The sequence below is a fragment of the Indicator indicator genome, chromosome 11 (assembly GCF_027791375.1).
Source record: "Indicator indicator isolate 239-I01 chromosome 11, UM_Iind_1.1, whole genome shotgun sequence".
NCBI classification, from domain to species: Eukaryota; Metazoa; Chordata; class Aves; order Piciformes; family Indicatoridae; genus Indicator; species Indicator indicator.
The window spans coordinates 31,288,959-31,304,289 of record NC_072020.1 but is presented as its reverse complement, the minus strand read 5'-3'; the positions used below and the strand labels follow the sequence as shown (position 1 = coordinate 31,304,289).

General features: G+C 43.4%; 1 protein-coding gene across 1 annotated transcript in view; it reads right to left on the bottom strand.

Annotated features, from left to right (window-relative positions):
• The window catches only part of KCNH8 (potassium voltage-gated channel subfamily H member 8), a 247,748-nt gene that overhangs the window by 131,824 nt on the left and 100,593 nt on the right, over positions 1–15,331 (bottom strand). The window contains exon 3 of the mRNA XM_054384755.1: positions 4,743–4,874. Within this exon, the coding sequence (XP_054240730.1) occupies positions 4,743–4,874 (132 nt within the window). The remainder of the gene's footprint in view (positions 1–4,742; positions 4,875–15,331) is intronic.

Here is a 15,331-nt window from a genome sequence, read left to right as displayed (position 1 = left end):
AGGCATGCATGGCTAGGACTAAACACTTAAAATGTCCTTAAGATGTCTTATTCTCTTTTATTGAGGGAAAGAAAACAAAGCAAGAAAGAAGAAAACAAAATCTCTTGTGAGGACCTTTTTAAATACAAAGTTTCTGATTTTTTCCAGGTGTCCGTTATGTCAGAAGATGATAATTTCCAAGCTTGCTCATTAGTAATATCCAATTCCTATATTTATGCATTTAGATGTCTTTTCCCACCACATGGTCACTGGCATAATCATTTGACACATTCTTTGATGATGTGAAATCTATTCAGGGTAAAAACTGAGCACTGTTTTGGAAAGTCTATTCAGATGCCTGTAACTGTCAATCACAGAATCAAATTGTATTCTTGCTTATACAGCAGTAAATGCAAAGTAACTCCCATGACTCTGATGGAATTACAGTGAACTGATGCCAAAGTAAATGAAAGCAGACATTTTGGGATGTGTCAGGATGAAAGAAAAAAAGGGAATTATAGGAATAAAGCAGCTGTCTGTCACACAGGTTTAATTAAACTACATTCGATGCATCCAAATTAAGGGGGAAAAATTAAATTAACAGACCTAGAAATTAAGAAGAAGCAAACTAGCTACATCTTGAAACCTGTCTAGAAAAACAAGAAAGATTTGAATTAAAAGATTTAAATAGAAGACTGATATATTGTTGGCTCTACAACCACAATCCGAAACAACAAAAAACAAACCCAAAAGGAAAAAAACAAACAAACAAACAAGCAAAAAACTTTCCAAACTTCTCAGTGAAGGATATTTCACACAATTCATTTAAGAGCTCTCTGCAGTTGAGTTTTTTACCTGTCAGCAAAAAAGAGAAGGATGAGGGGGGGAATACATTTAAAACAGAAGGACAAACTATTGCACTGCAAAATTGAATGGCTTCTTGAAAATGAAGGGGGAAGATGGAGAAGCTTTCCCCTTCTCCAGCTTCAGTGCCTCCATGAGCTGCACATACCAGCTACAAAGAAGAAAAGCAAACCAAAAGAATCACAGAATCGCACAGAATCACAGAATGTTAGGGGCCTGAAGGGACCTCGAAAGCTCATCCAGTGCAAGCTCCCTGCCAGAGCAGGGTCACCTAGAGCAGATCACACAGGGATGCATCCAGACAGGTTTTCAATATCTCCAGAGAGGGAGACTCCACAACCCCCCTGGGCAGCCTATTCCAGTGTTCTGTCACCCTCACAGGGAAAAATTCTTCCTCATGTTTCTATGGAACTTCCTCTGCCTCACCTTCCACCACTGCCCCTTGTGCTGTCATTGGGCATCACCCAGCAGAGCCTGGCTCCAGCCTCTGGGCACTCCCCCTGCACCTCTTTAGCAACATGTCTCTTCTTCTCCAAGCTAAAGAGGCTCAGCTCCCTCAGGCTCTCCTCACAAGGGAGAAGTTTCAGAGAGCACCCAGCTAAATGAACTTTGGTTCTGAAAGTTTTCATCTCTCAATCATCAAACCTTAGAAAACTCAAACAAAATTCCAAAAGTGTTCTTAAATTCCAGCTGAGAGCAAAGGAATCTGCAGAGGGACCTTGCCAGGCTGGACAGATGGGCAGAGTCCAACAGGATGGCATTCAACAAGTCCAAGTGCCAGGTTCTGCACATTGGCCACACCAACCCCATGCAGAGCTACAGGCTGGGGACAGAGTGGATGGAGAGCAGCCAGGCAGAAAGGGACCTGGGGGTGCTGGTTGACAGCATCTGAACATGAGCCAGCAGTGTGCCCAGGTGGCCAAGAAGGCCAATGGCATCCTGGCCTGCATCAGCAATAGTGTGGCCAGCAGGAGCAGGGAAGTCATTCTGCCCTGTGCTCAGCACTGGTTAGACCACACCTTGAGTGCTGTGTCCAGTTCTGGGCTCCTCAGTTTAAGAAGGACATTGAGACACTTTGACATGTCCAGAGAAGGGCAACAAGGCTGGGGAGAGGTCTGGAGCACAGCCCTATGAGGAGAGGCTGAGGGAGCTGGGGGTGTTTAGCCTGGAGAAGAGGAGGCTCAGGGGAGACCTCATTGCTGTCTACAACTACCTGAAGGGAGGTTGTAGCCAGGTGAGGGTTGGTCTCTTCATCTAGGCAAGCAGTGGCAGAACAAGAGGACACAGTCTCCAGCTGCACCAGGGAAAGTTTAGGCTGGAGGTGAAGAGAAAGTTCTTCCTAGAAAGAGTAATTGGCCATTGGAATGTGCTGCCCAGGGAGATTGTGGAGTCACCATCCCTGGAAGTGTTCAAAAAAGGATTGGATGTGGCACTTGGAGCCATGGTTTAGTTGTCAGGAGGTGTTAGGTATTAGGTAATAGGTTGGACTCGATGATCTCTGAAGCCTTTTCCAACCTGGTTGATTCTGTGATAATCCCTTCCCACAATATCCCCTCCCAACAAAAAATGTTTTGCAATTTAGTCTTAGCCTTCCTCTTTTCATCAGAAAAGAGATGATACCTTCCTTAACTGTTCTTTCTGTCCTTTTGTGTATTTTTTTTTTCAAATGAGATTACATATAGCAGCACAACCATCACACATGATAACCTCAAAAGACATTTTTCCTAAGAAAAGAAACTAACTGCATGTCTTTGCCAGCCTTAACATTAGTCTCATAAGATTATAAGAGATCTTATGCTGTTAAAAGAGAAGGTTACAGTGTCAGAGTATCACACAATGTCACAGAACATCAGAGGTTGGAAGAGACCTCAAGAGGTCATTGGGTCCAACCCTCCTGCCAAAGCAGGATCACCCAGGGTAGCCTGCACAGGAATGCATCCAGATGGGTTTTGAACGTCTCTGGAGGAGACTCCACCACCTCTCTGGGCAGCCTGTGTATGGAAAGCATGTTCTCATTCTCATCAGCTAAAGGATGGTACCTTTAAAACCTTGAAATGTAAAATAAAGCCTTTAATCATCAAATGGGAGATAGGACTCAACCTGTTCTCTCATGCATAAAGTTCAGGTGGTAACAAGTAAAGATTTCTCAAGACCTTCCTGAGACAGAACCAAATGTGAAGGACAAGTGCTCAACATATGGACAAGTCAGCCCTTTGCAGCCTGTAATTGTGCATCTCTAGAAGCTTCCTTAGAATCTAAATCCAGCACATACAAGCACAACCACCATAATCTTCTTGTCCAGTGGACTCAAGCTGTCTATGCTGAGTAACCATGACACGACCCAAAAGTCTTATGCTCACTCCATTGTAGACCAGCTGTAGCTAATGAGACTATGAAATGTATCTCTTTCCAAATACCAGAGTAAACCAACCTGCTCTGGCCAGAAAGGTTGTGTGTTATTGACAAAAAAATGTCTCAGTCTTGATGATTTTCCCTCATGTGATCCTGTAGTTACTATATAGTACATAGTAATGTAGTATATGATGTAATGATGCTAGAATAAAGTTGAGAAAATCTGTCCTAAGATAATAGTTTTCAGAATCTCAGAATTAACCAGGGTGGAAAAAACCTTCAAGATAGATCATCAAGTCCTATCACCCAACACCATCTAATCAGCTAAACCATGGCACTAAGTGCCTCATGCAGGGTTATTTTAAACACTTCCAGGGATCACCCAACACCATCTAATCAACTAAACCATGGCACTAAGTGCCTCATCCAGGCTTATTTTAAACACTTACAGGGATGGTGACTCCACCACCTCCCTGGGCAGCACATTCCAATGGCCAATCTCTCTTTCTGGGAAGAATTTCTTCCTAACATCCAGCCTAAACCTCCCCTGGCACAGCTTGAGACTGTGTCTTCTCCTTCTGTCACTGGTTGCCTGGGAGAAGAGACCAACCCCCACCTGGCTACAGCCTCCCTTCAGGTAGTTGTAGACAGCAATGAGGTCTCCCCTGAGCCTTCTCTTCTCCAGGCTAAACAGTCCCAGCTCCCTCAGCCTCTCCTCACAGGGCTGCGTCCAAGACTTCTCCCCAGCCTTGTTGCCCTTCTCTGGACATACAAGTATCTCAGTGTCCTTCTTAAACTGAGGAGCCCAGAACTGGACACAGCACTCAAGGTGTGGTCTAACCAGTGCTGAGCACAGGGCAGAATGACTTCCCTGCTCCTGCTGGCCACACTATCGCTGATCCAGGCCAGGATGCCATTGGCCTTCTTGGCCACCTGGGCACACTGCTGGCTCATGTTCAGCTGTTGTCAACCAGTACCCCCAGGTCCCTTTCTGCCTGCCTGCTCTCCAGCCACTCTGTCCCCAGCCTGTAGCTCTGCATGGGGTTGTTGTGGCCAAAGTGCAGCACCTGGCACTTGGACTTGTTGAATGCCATCCTGTTGGACTCTGCCATCTGTCCAGCCTGTCAAGGTCCCTCTGCAGACCCCTCCTACCCTCTAAGAGATCAACACTTGCTTCCAACTTGGTGTCATCTGCAAACTTACTAGTGGTGGCCTCAATGCCCTCATCCAGATCATCAATAAAGATATTGAACAGGCCTGATCCCTGGGGACACTGCTTTTGACTGGCTGCCAGCTGGCAATGGCACCATTCACCACCACTCTCTGAACACAGGTACCCTGTGCCTTGGATTCCATGCTTACAGGCTGCAAAGGGCTATGTAAATGAAATGTGCAGATTAGAACCCTGGCAGATTATCTTTCCATGTAATATGTTGTTTTCTTCTTTGGAGCACTTGAAGTCTCTGTATTGAAGAGCACATGAGAGAGAGAGTTCACACAGTTGTGAGTCCCAAAGCCTTATCAATACTGTTGCAATTGACACAAACCTTCCTTTTTGTCTTCTGCAGCAATCTTCACTTTTATGTCTGTTATGTCTTTGAAAGAGGCCAAAAAGAGCACTACATCTCCTTTTTCATTCTTTATAGGAACAATATCCAGTAGGCACCAGAATGAAGACCCTGCAAGGATAAAGAATGAATTTAATTCAAACAGCTGTCTTTTAGCAGAGAGAGAGGGATGGGGGGGGGGGGGGTGGGGGGGGAGGAAGAGAGTAAGCTACTGAATCTACAACTAATGTAATTCTAAAAAAAAAAAAAAAAAGAAAATCTTATTTAAAAGGTCAGTAGTTGAGGAATCACAGATGTTCAGCTCATGAAAATCTCTTTGCATCTCTGGCTGAAGCTCAATAATATTGCTTTCTCTACAAGTAAGGCATTAATTGAAATGCAACATTTATTTACAAACCTCATTAATAACATTTAATGAAGCTGCTTGCTCCTCTAAAACCATGCCTGCCTTTGAACTCTCACCTGGTGTTGCTTCTTTGACTGGCATGGCTTCCATTTTGTTAATGTGACATCTGGAGCTTCCATGTTTACCACAGAACCATTCTGCCTTAATCATCTGACTTGATAGTCATTAAAAACCTCTTGACAGAAGACCTGGTAGAAGATCATTCCACTAATTCAAAGATATTTAAACTAATCAGACACCAGATTTAGAACAGAGACAGAATTAACTCCTTGCCTGTTACAAATGGTGAGGTTTGTAGTACCACAGATAATGCCAAGTTTGGCAACATTTATAACACATGTTGAGCTTTCTCTGCTCACATCTGCTACATAACTCAATGAATCACAGAGTCATGTAACATCAGGTTGGAAGGGACCTCAAGGATCACCTCATCCAACTTCTCTTGTCAAAAGCACAGTCCAGACAAGGTGGCCAAGCAGTTGAACCTTAAAAGTGTCTGATGCTGGGGAATCCACAACTTCCCAGGGACAGCCTGAGAAAATTGGGGCTGTTCAATCTGGAGAAGAGAAGGCTCCCAGGAGATCTTCTTGTGGCCTTCAGGATCTGAAGGGGGCTACAAGAAAGCTGGGGAGGGATGTTTTAGGGTGTCAGGGAGTGATAGGACTGGGGGGAATGGAGCAAAACTAGAAATGGGGAGATTCAGATTGGATGTTAGGAAGAAATTCTTCAGCATGAGGGTGGTGAGACACTGACACAGGCTGCCCAGGGAGGTGGTGGAAGCCTCATCCCTGGAGGTTTTTTGCAGCCAGGCTGGATGTGGCTCTGAGCAACCTGCTGTGGTGTGAGATGTCCCTGCCCATGGCAGGGGGGTTGGAACTGGATGATCCTTGAGGTCCCTTCCAACCCTAACAATTCTCTGATTCTATGATTATTCCAATGGCTGATTATTCCCAATGTGAAAATTCTTCCTCATGTCCAAATGAAATCTCTTCAGGAATAACCTGTGCCTATTACAAAGAGTCTCTGTTAAAAGGGACTTTCCATATTCTTTGTAGCCATCCTTCAAATAGTGGATTATATTAAGATGTTAATATGAATATATCAATTACATAATATTAATCTAGATAAGTATGCATATACTAAATATTATATATTGGATAGAAGTACATGTTCTTATATACATATATATAATTATAAATCTTCAAATAAATTGTTACTGTTGTCACTGTTTGTGTCACATGTCCTATTTGCAAGGTATTTTGCAATGCTAATGACATCATTCATCAGTCTCCTGGTAATGCAGACCACTCAGAACAGAAGGTAATGGATGCCTCAATGCTGGTAATGCACTGGAAGTGTGAGAGATTGCAGCAAACCTCCCAGATCTCATTCCCATCCATGCTGGAATAATTCAGCCCAATGCCAGTCTTTTGATTTTTTTCAGCTTCAGGGTATCAACACTAACTACTTTCACCCACCAGCAGCCTACTAATATTATTGATAAGTTACTTAAGTATTGATAAAGATTTTTTCTTTTCTCTTTTGGAAACGTATTAACACTTCCACAGTCCTGTTCCATCCCAACTTAGAATCATAGAATCAGTCAGGGTTGGAAGGGACCACAAGGCTCAGCCAGTTCCAACCCCCCTGCCATGGCCAGGGACACCTCACACTAGATCAGGCTGGCCAGAGCCTCATCCACCTCCAGGGATGGGGCCTCAACCACCTCCCTGCACAACCCATTCCAGGCTCTCACCACTCTCATGGGGAAGAACTTCTTCCTCACATCCAATCTGAATCTCCCCACTTTCAGCTTTATTCCATTCCCCCCAGTCCTATCACTACCTGATAGCCTAAAAAGTTCCTCCCCAGCTTTCTTGTAGTCCCCTTCAGATACTGGAAGGCCACAAGAAGGTCACCTTGGAGCCTTCTCTTCTCCAGACTGAACAGCTCCAACTCTTTCAGTCTGTCCTCACAGCAGAGGTGCTCCAGCCCTCTGCTCATCCTTGTGGCCCTTCTCTGGACACCTTCTAGCATGTCCAGATCCCTCTTGTAATAGAGGCTCCAGAACTGGATGCAGTGCTCCAGGTGAGGTCTCACCAGAGCTGAGCAGAGGGGGAGAATCACCTCCCTTGCCCTGCTGGCCACACTTCTCTTGCTGTAGCCCAGGCTCTGGTTGGCTTTCTGGGCTGCAAGTGCACATTGACAGCTCATGTTGAGCTCCTCATCCACCAGCACCCCCAAATGCCTCTCCTCAAGGCTGCTCTCCAGCCAGTCACTGCCCAGCCTGTATGCTATTTATGATATTCATTTACAAGGAAAAGTCTACTTTCATTCATAAAAGGAATAGGAATAGTTCCCTGATTCAATGCTGCTGCACCTGACTACTGCCAAATGATTCGCTGAGCTTTGGAGAGGTCCAGAGGAAGAGCAAACAGGGAACTCACTCCCAACTCCATTCACTGTCTTCTGAACACTTCGTTCTCCTCCTCCTGCTCTGTAAATATGTCTGAAAATATTGTAAACAATGGAAATGCACATAAAAATGGTACACACCACTAAAGAAAACACATATCCAATACATGCATAGGTTACTGCTCTCATGAAGAGTTCCAGGTTAGTGCCCTCCTTGGTGGAGCTGCCAGTCTTGGCAGCTTTTACCTTCAAAATCCTCAGAAGTTATAAGCTTGTTGTTGTTGGATTAGTCTTATTTTGGTTGTTTTGTTTGGTTGCTTTGGTTTGGTGTGCGTTTTTTTTCTGTTTGGTTTGGATTTTGTTTTGTGTTAATTTTCACAGAATCTCAGAATTCACCAGGATGGAAAAGACCTTCAGATCATCAAGTCCAACCTATTACCCAACACCATCTAATCAACCAAACCATGGCACTAAGTGCCTCAGCCAGACTTATTTTAAACACTTCCAGGGACGGTGACTCCACCACCTCCCTGGGCAGCACATCCCAATGGCCAATCTCTCTTTCTGGGAAGAATTTCTTCCTAACATCCAGCCCAAACCTCCCCTGGCACAGCTGGGGACTGTGTCCTCTTGTTTTGTTATTGTTGTGTTGGTTTGGGTTTGGGGGGGGGGGGGGGTGTGTGTTTTTTTGGGGGGGGGGGTTGTATTTGCTTTTGTTGTTTTTGTTCTTGGTTTGGGGTTGGTTTGGGATTCAGTTGGTTTGGGGGTTGTTTTTGGGTTTTTTTGTTTCATTTACTATGATCAGAGCAAAGTAACATGAAGCACTCTTCAGGACTAGAGGCAATGATCCATATTAGGTCAGGATTAGGTCAATATGTTCTTGCACTCTGACAAGAACAGAAGTGTGCTGCCTTCCACTGTTGAGGAGCATTCCTGGAAAAACATACTGATTGAATGCAATCCATTACACAGCTTTTACTGAAAGCCAGCATCAGATAATTCTATAAGCCAAAGTAAGAATTTTCTACTCATCAAGAAAAAAAGTAGTGCCCTATTTTGCTACAGTTCTTTTGAGTGCAGTCATCTGTGAGACAGAAATTCTTCCCCTGCTTCAGATGTTGCACACAAATGTCTTCTGTATTGTCTAGAATTCTCTATCAAAGACATTTCTTTTGGAGGTTAGTTTATATATGGACTCTTTATTGCTCCAAGCCAACACTCTTGGAGAAAGTCTAATTTTTTTTTTTTTTTGCTTGCTTTATGAACCAAAGGTTCAAAATATATTTTAGTATCCTAAAGGCTTATATAAACACATCACTGGGAAGGAGAAAAGAGATCAAAGGAAACATAACCTTGTCACAAAGCAATTTGGCTATAGTCCACCTTTATATAGAGCTAGAGACAGAGATACAAAGATAGAGATAGAGATAGAGATAGAGATAGAGATAGAGATAGAGATAGAGATAGAGACAGAGATAGAGATAGAGATAGAGATAGAGATAGAGATAGAGATAGAGATAGAGATAGAGATAGAGATAGAGATAGAGATAGAGATAGAGATAGATAGAGATAGAGACAGAGATAGAGATAGATATAGAGACAGAGATAGAGATAGATAGAGACAGAGGTAGAGATAGAGATGATAGAGAGATAGAGAGAGAGACAGAGAAAGAGAGAGAGAGAGAGAGAGAGAAAGGTAGGTAGGTAGTTCTTTATGGTCACTTTCTTAACCAGTCTTTCTATCTTTCCTCACTCTGACAGCTTGAAGGATGTCCTCAGACTGAAATTAAAAAAATATCAAAAAAAGGTCAACAGACCAAGGAATTTAAAAGGGAGATTTTATACAGTCCCCTGACATCATAATGCCAATAGCCCTCTGTAAGAGTCTAAATCTAATCTGGACTCTGTAAGAGTCTAAATGTAAATCTTGTCTCTCGATGTGAATCGATAAAGATAAAATAACCTTTGCCCCTTTCCCAGACAACAGCTGTCGAGGGAGGGGATGGTGAAAAGCCCCTCTGGAATGTCCAACAAAAATAAGATTGCTGTGAAGGACCTGCCTGATGGGTCAGCTCTGCCTGCTGACAGCACACCTGGCAGTCACAAATGCATTAATGTTCATTTGTGGGCCAGGGGGAGCTGCCACTAACTGAATAAAAGACACTGAGCCTTAGCAGCTCAGACACAGAGAGAAAACATCACCATGAACATCCAGCCTGAAAGCAGTCCAGGAACCCTCTCTTCATCATGAAGAAAAGAAGAACTCCTGGAGGAGAGGAAAGACATCTTTACTGAAGGCACCACATGTTGGAGGCTGCTCAGGGAAGGGCTTGGACTTTGGGATCTCTCCCTCCCCTCCTCCAGCAGAGGACAGCACAAGCCAACAAGGATGACATCTCCTACAAGCCAAAGAGGCAGCACCCAGCCAGAGACTTCAGGAGGGGGGTGGTAATATAGTTTCTTTCCTGCTCTTCTGCTCTCTCTCTCTCTTTCTCCATTTTTCCTCTCTCTCTCTCCCTCCTTCCTTTAATAAATAGCCTCATTTTTCATGTATTTGGCCTTGTTTGTGCCTTTAATTTCACAACACAGGAATGTTCAAAAAAGAACTGAGGCCCTCTCTCTCCCTCTGTAACAAGACACTCTCAGAAATAATCATCCCTAGAAAATAAGACCTGCTTAAATAAAGCAACAGGCTCAGAACATTAACCCTGTTGATGAGCTATGAATATTCACCCTACAATAACACCTTAGTCATGCCCACACTAGACAAAGCCAATGAAATACTCAGGATGCAAATCTTTGGTGGATAATTAGGTATTGCAGAGGTGTCGTAGTATAGAGATGGAATGGGATTCTTGACAACTAATGCATCTGATTCTGTAATAAAATAGTTAAATTTGGCACCCATCTCAACAAACTTTTAATGGAACTTTTCTGCAGTGTCTTCTTAGCCATATATATTCTATTAGGAGGTGTGGCATAGATGGCTGGTGAGTGAGGTAGATTAAAAACTAGCTCCACAACAGAGTTCAGAGGGTCATCATCAGTGGCACAGAGTCAACTTGGAGGCCTGTGGCCAGTGGTGTCCCCCAGGGATCAGTACTGGGTCCAGTTTTGTTCAATCTTTATCAACATCCTAGCTGAGGGCATTGAGAGTACCCTCAGCAAGTTCTGATGATACAAACTGGGGGGTGGCTGACACCTGTCAGGCTGTGCTGCCATCCAACGTGACCTGGACAGGCTGAAAGCTGGCTGCAGACAAACCTCATGGAGTTCAATAAGGACAAGTGCAGGGTCCTGCATCTGGGGAGGAATAACAACAGGCACCAGGACAGGTTAGGGCTGCCCTGCTGGAAAGCAGCTCCACAGAGAAAGACCTTGGAGTGCTGGTGGGCAGCAAGTTCTGCATGGGACAGCAATGTGCCCTTGTGGCCAAGAGAGCCAATGGGATCCTGGGGTGCAGCAAGAAAGGTGTCCAGCAGGGCTAGGGAAGTTCTCTACCTCTCTGCTCTTCCCTGCTGAGACCACAGCTGCAATCCTGTGTCCAGTTTGGGGCTCCCCAGTTCATGAGAGACAGAGACCTGCTGGAGAGAGTCCAAGGGAGAGCCAGGAGGATGCTTAGGGGACTTGAGCATCTCCCCTGTGAAGAGAGACTGAGAGCCCTGGGGCTGTTTAGTCTGGAGAAGAGAAGACTGAGAGGGGATCTGATCAATGTCTATCAATAGCTGAGGGGTGGGTGTCAAGTGGAGGGGGCCAGGCTCTTTTGGGTGGTTCACAGTGATAAGCCAAGGAACAATGGGTTCAAACTTGAACAGAGAAGATTTCAGCTCAACATGAGGAGAAACTTCTTTATAGTGAGGGTGACAGAGCCCTGGAGCAGGCTGCCCAGGGGGATTGTGGAGTCTCCTTCTCTGGAGACTTTCAAACCCCACCTGGATGTATTCCTGTGCAGACTCCCCTAAGTGATGCTGCTCTGGCAGGGGGGTTGGACCTTTTGATCTCTGGAGGTCCCTTCCAACTTCTGATATACTCTGATACTGTGATATTAGTTAACTAACAGCAGTGATAGTGGTGCAGAGCTATTGTTCTCGTTTTGCTCTTGACACTCTGGGAGTAGTTTTGTCCTGGCTGACAAGCCTAAACCTTCCTCTTTCTGTCATGTGTCAACTGTCAGAGGTTGTTTTCACTTTCTCAGGAGTTTGGTTGTCACACCACTTTCCAGGCAGGCACTGAGCCAACTTGTATTGCTCCTTCCATCAGGCAAAGGGCAGGAAATAACAAATGAAGTAACAAATCACCACCTCTCTGTAGTGAGAAGGAGGGGGATTGACATGCAGAGCTGTGTTAAAGAGCTGCACACACCAGATTAACCAAGCACAATGTTTCATAGTCTAAGTGAAAAAAGAAAATTAAAAGAAAATTGAATGCTTTGCACATTAGATATACAAGTCTTGTGGCACAAAACCACCACTCTTCAAGGAATATTTTTCATTCTACAAATGCATAAGGTGGCAGAATTAGGCTGGAGAAGACATCATAAATCTGGCTTCTTTCTTTGTTTCAGTACTTGACTATTAAACTAAATTTTCTATTGAGCAGATGCAAATCAAGACTTTTATATATATATATATAAATATATGATATATATATAATTCTTATTTTTATGTTTGTTTCTCTATTATTTCTATTATATATTTATAGAATATATATAATATATATTTATACATTATGTATTATGTGTGTGTTTTATATATATAATTATGTATGTATTTTATATATATATATAAAATATATAACATATATTTATTATTTTAAATATATATTATATATATAGAAATTATATTTCTATATACATTTATAATATATATTTATATAATTTTATAAAATATATACACATATATAAATATACATATAAAATAAATATATGTATAAAATATAATATATTTATGTACATTATATATATATAAAATATATATTTATATACTATAGAATATATATTTATTATTTAAATATATATTATATATTAAAATTATATTTCTATATTTTATTATATATGTATATATCTTTGTTATATATATATAAAATAATTGTATTTTATATATATTTATTATATATAATAAATATATTAAAATATTTATACATTTCTATATTATATATATATATAAATATTTATATTTATATAAAATTAAACCACACCATCCTATTTCCTTGGATTTGCTATAGAAAAGACCAAGACAAAAATATTTTCCTTTGGGATAGCTGTAATAACTTGTCAGCAGGGTTGATACTAAATACTCAACATTACAGCACAACGTTACTGACAGAGTTATTAATTGCTAGCAAAATACAACTACTGCTGAGTAAATGATATTGCCAGAAAAGTTTTAGCCTAACCATTCCCACTTTTCCAGCACAGACTCCCAAGAGGGACATTCTAGGATACCAAAGACTTTACCTGGGGGAAACCAAACCCCTTTTTCATGAGCTTATTCAAAGATTCCCAGTGTCACATTTTATTTTAAATTTGGTGTTGTTTTGTCAAGAGGTTAATGCTCCATTGAGGAGAGAAAAGTGCAAAGAAAGAAAACAGTGATTTGAAAAAAACACCAAAACCAAGCCCAAACAATTGAACTAAACAGAAAGGGAATGGAGCTGAAAAGCAGAGCTATAATTAGAGTACTTTTTCTCTTGGAAATACCACAATTTCAACAATGATCAATTAACTTAGTTAATGCAGCAGCTTTAAGCAACTCATTCAGCTCCATCATCACAGCATCACAGCATCACAGGATGTTAGGGGTTGGAAAGGACCTTCAAAGATCATCAAGTCCAACCTCCCCTGCCACAGCAGGACCATAGAATCCAGCACAGGTCACACAGGAATGCATCCAGTTGGGGCTGGAAAGTCTCCAGGGAAGGAGACTCCACAACCTCTCTGGGCAGCCTGCTCCAGTGCTCTGGGACCCTCACAGTGAAGAAGTTCCTCCTCATGTTTAGGTGGAACCTCCTGTGCTGGAGTTTCTATCCATTGCCTCTTGTCCTATCCCAGGGTGCAACTGAGCAGAGCCTGTCCCCTTCCTCTTGACCCCCAGCCCCCAGGTATTTAGAAACATTGATTAAATCCCCTCTCAATCTTCTCTTCTCCAGACTAAACAGCTCCAGGGCTCTCAGCCTCTCCTCATAGAGAAGTGTTCCAGTCCCTTCAGCATCCTTGTAGCCCTCCATTGGACTCTCTTGAGTAGATCCCTGTGTCTCCTGAACTGGGGAGCCCAGAATTGGATGTAATATTCCAGGTGAGGTCTCACTAGGGCAGAGTGGAGGGTGAGGAGAACCTCCCTGGATCTGCTGGACACACTCCTCTGAATGCACCCCAGGACCCCATTGGCCTTCTTGGCCCCCAGGGCACATTGCTGTCCCATGCAGAACTTGTTGTCCACCAGCACTCCCAGGTCCTTCTCCTTGGGGCTGCTCTCCAGCAGATCCCCTCCCAGCCTGTCCTGCTGCAGTTTATTCTTCCTTCCCAGATGCAGGGCTCTGCACTTATCCTTGTTGAACTTCATTAGGTTCCTCTCTGCCCAGCTCTCAGTCTGTCCAAGTCTCACTGAATGACCACAAAGCCTTCAGATGTCTCAGCCAAGCCTCCCAGTTTGATATTATCAGCAGAAGTCACATATATGTACTAACATTTTATATTTTTTTTCTTGAATTCTGCTGCTGTAGATGACAATGCATGCATTATACCCTAGAGACAGTCTTTGGTCTGACAATACTGCAAGAAAGCTAGCAAGAGAACATGTGGGTTATCAGGTAACCCACTTACATGCTCACAAATGGTTGCACTAATACAGAATCACAGACTTAACCAGGTTGGAAAAGACCTTCAGATCATCAAGTCCAACCTATCAACCAACACCATCTAATCAACTAAACCATGGCACTAAGTGCCTCAGCCAGGCTTATTTTAAAGACTTCCAGGGATGGTGACTCCACCACCTCCCTGGGCAGCACATTCCAATGGCCAATCTCTCTTTCTGGAAAGAAATTCTTCCTAACATCCAGCCTAAAACTCTCCTGGTGCAGCTGGAGACTGTGTCCTCTCCTTCTGTCACTGGTTGCCTGAGAGAAGAGACCAACCCCCACCTGGCTACAACCTCCCTTCAGGTAGTTGTAGACAGCAATGAGGTCTCCCCTGAGCCTCCTCTTCTCCAGGCTAAACACCCCCAGCTCCCTCAGCCTCTCCTCACAGGGCTGTGCTCCAGACCCCTCCCCAGCCTCATTGCCCTTCTCTGGACATGTTCCAGCATCTCAGCATCTTTCTTAAGGGAAGTCATTCTGCCCTGTACTCAGCACTGGTCAGGCCACACCTGAAGTCCTGTGTCCAATTTAAGAAAGCCTGAAGGAGGCTGTAGCCAGGTGGGGGTTGGTCTCTTCTCCCAGACACACAGTGACAATCGAGAGGACACAGTCTCCAGGTGTGCCAGGGGAGGTTTGGGCTGGACGTTAGGAAGAAATTCTTCCCAGAAAGAGTAATTTGCCATTGGAATGTGCTGCCCAGGGAGGTGGTGGAGTCACTGTCCCTGGAAGTGTTTAAAATAAGCCTGGCTGAGGCACTTAGTGCCATGGTTTGGTTGATTAGATGGTGTTGGGTGATAGGTTGGACTTGATGATCTGAAGGTCTTTTCCATCCTGGTGAATTCTGAGATTCTGTGACTCTGATCTTGTAATCGAACACGTAGATGTAGCCACA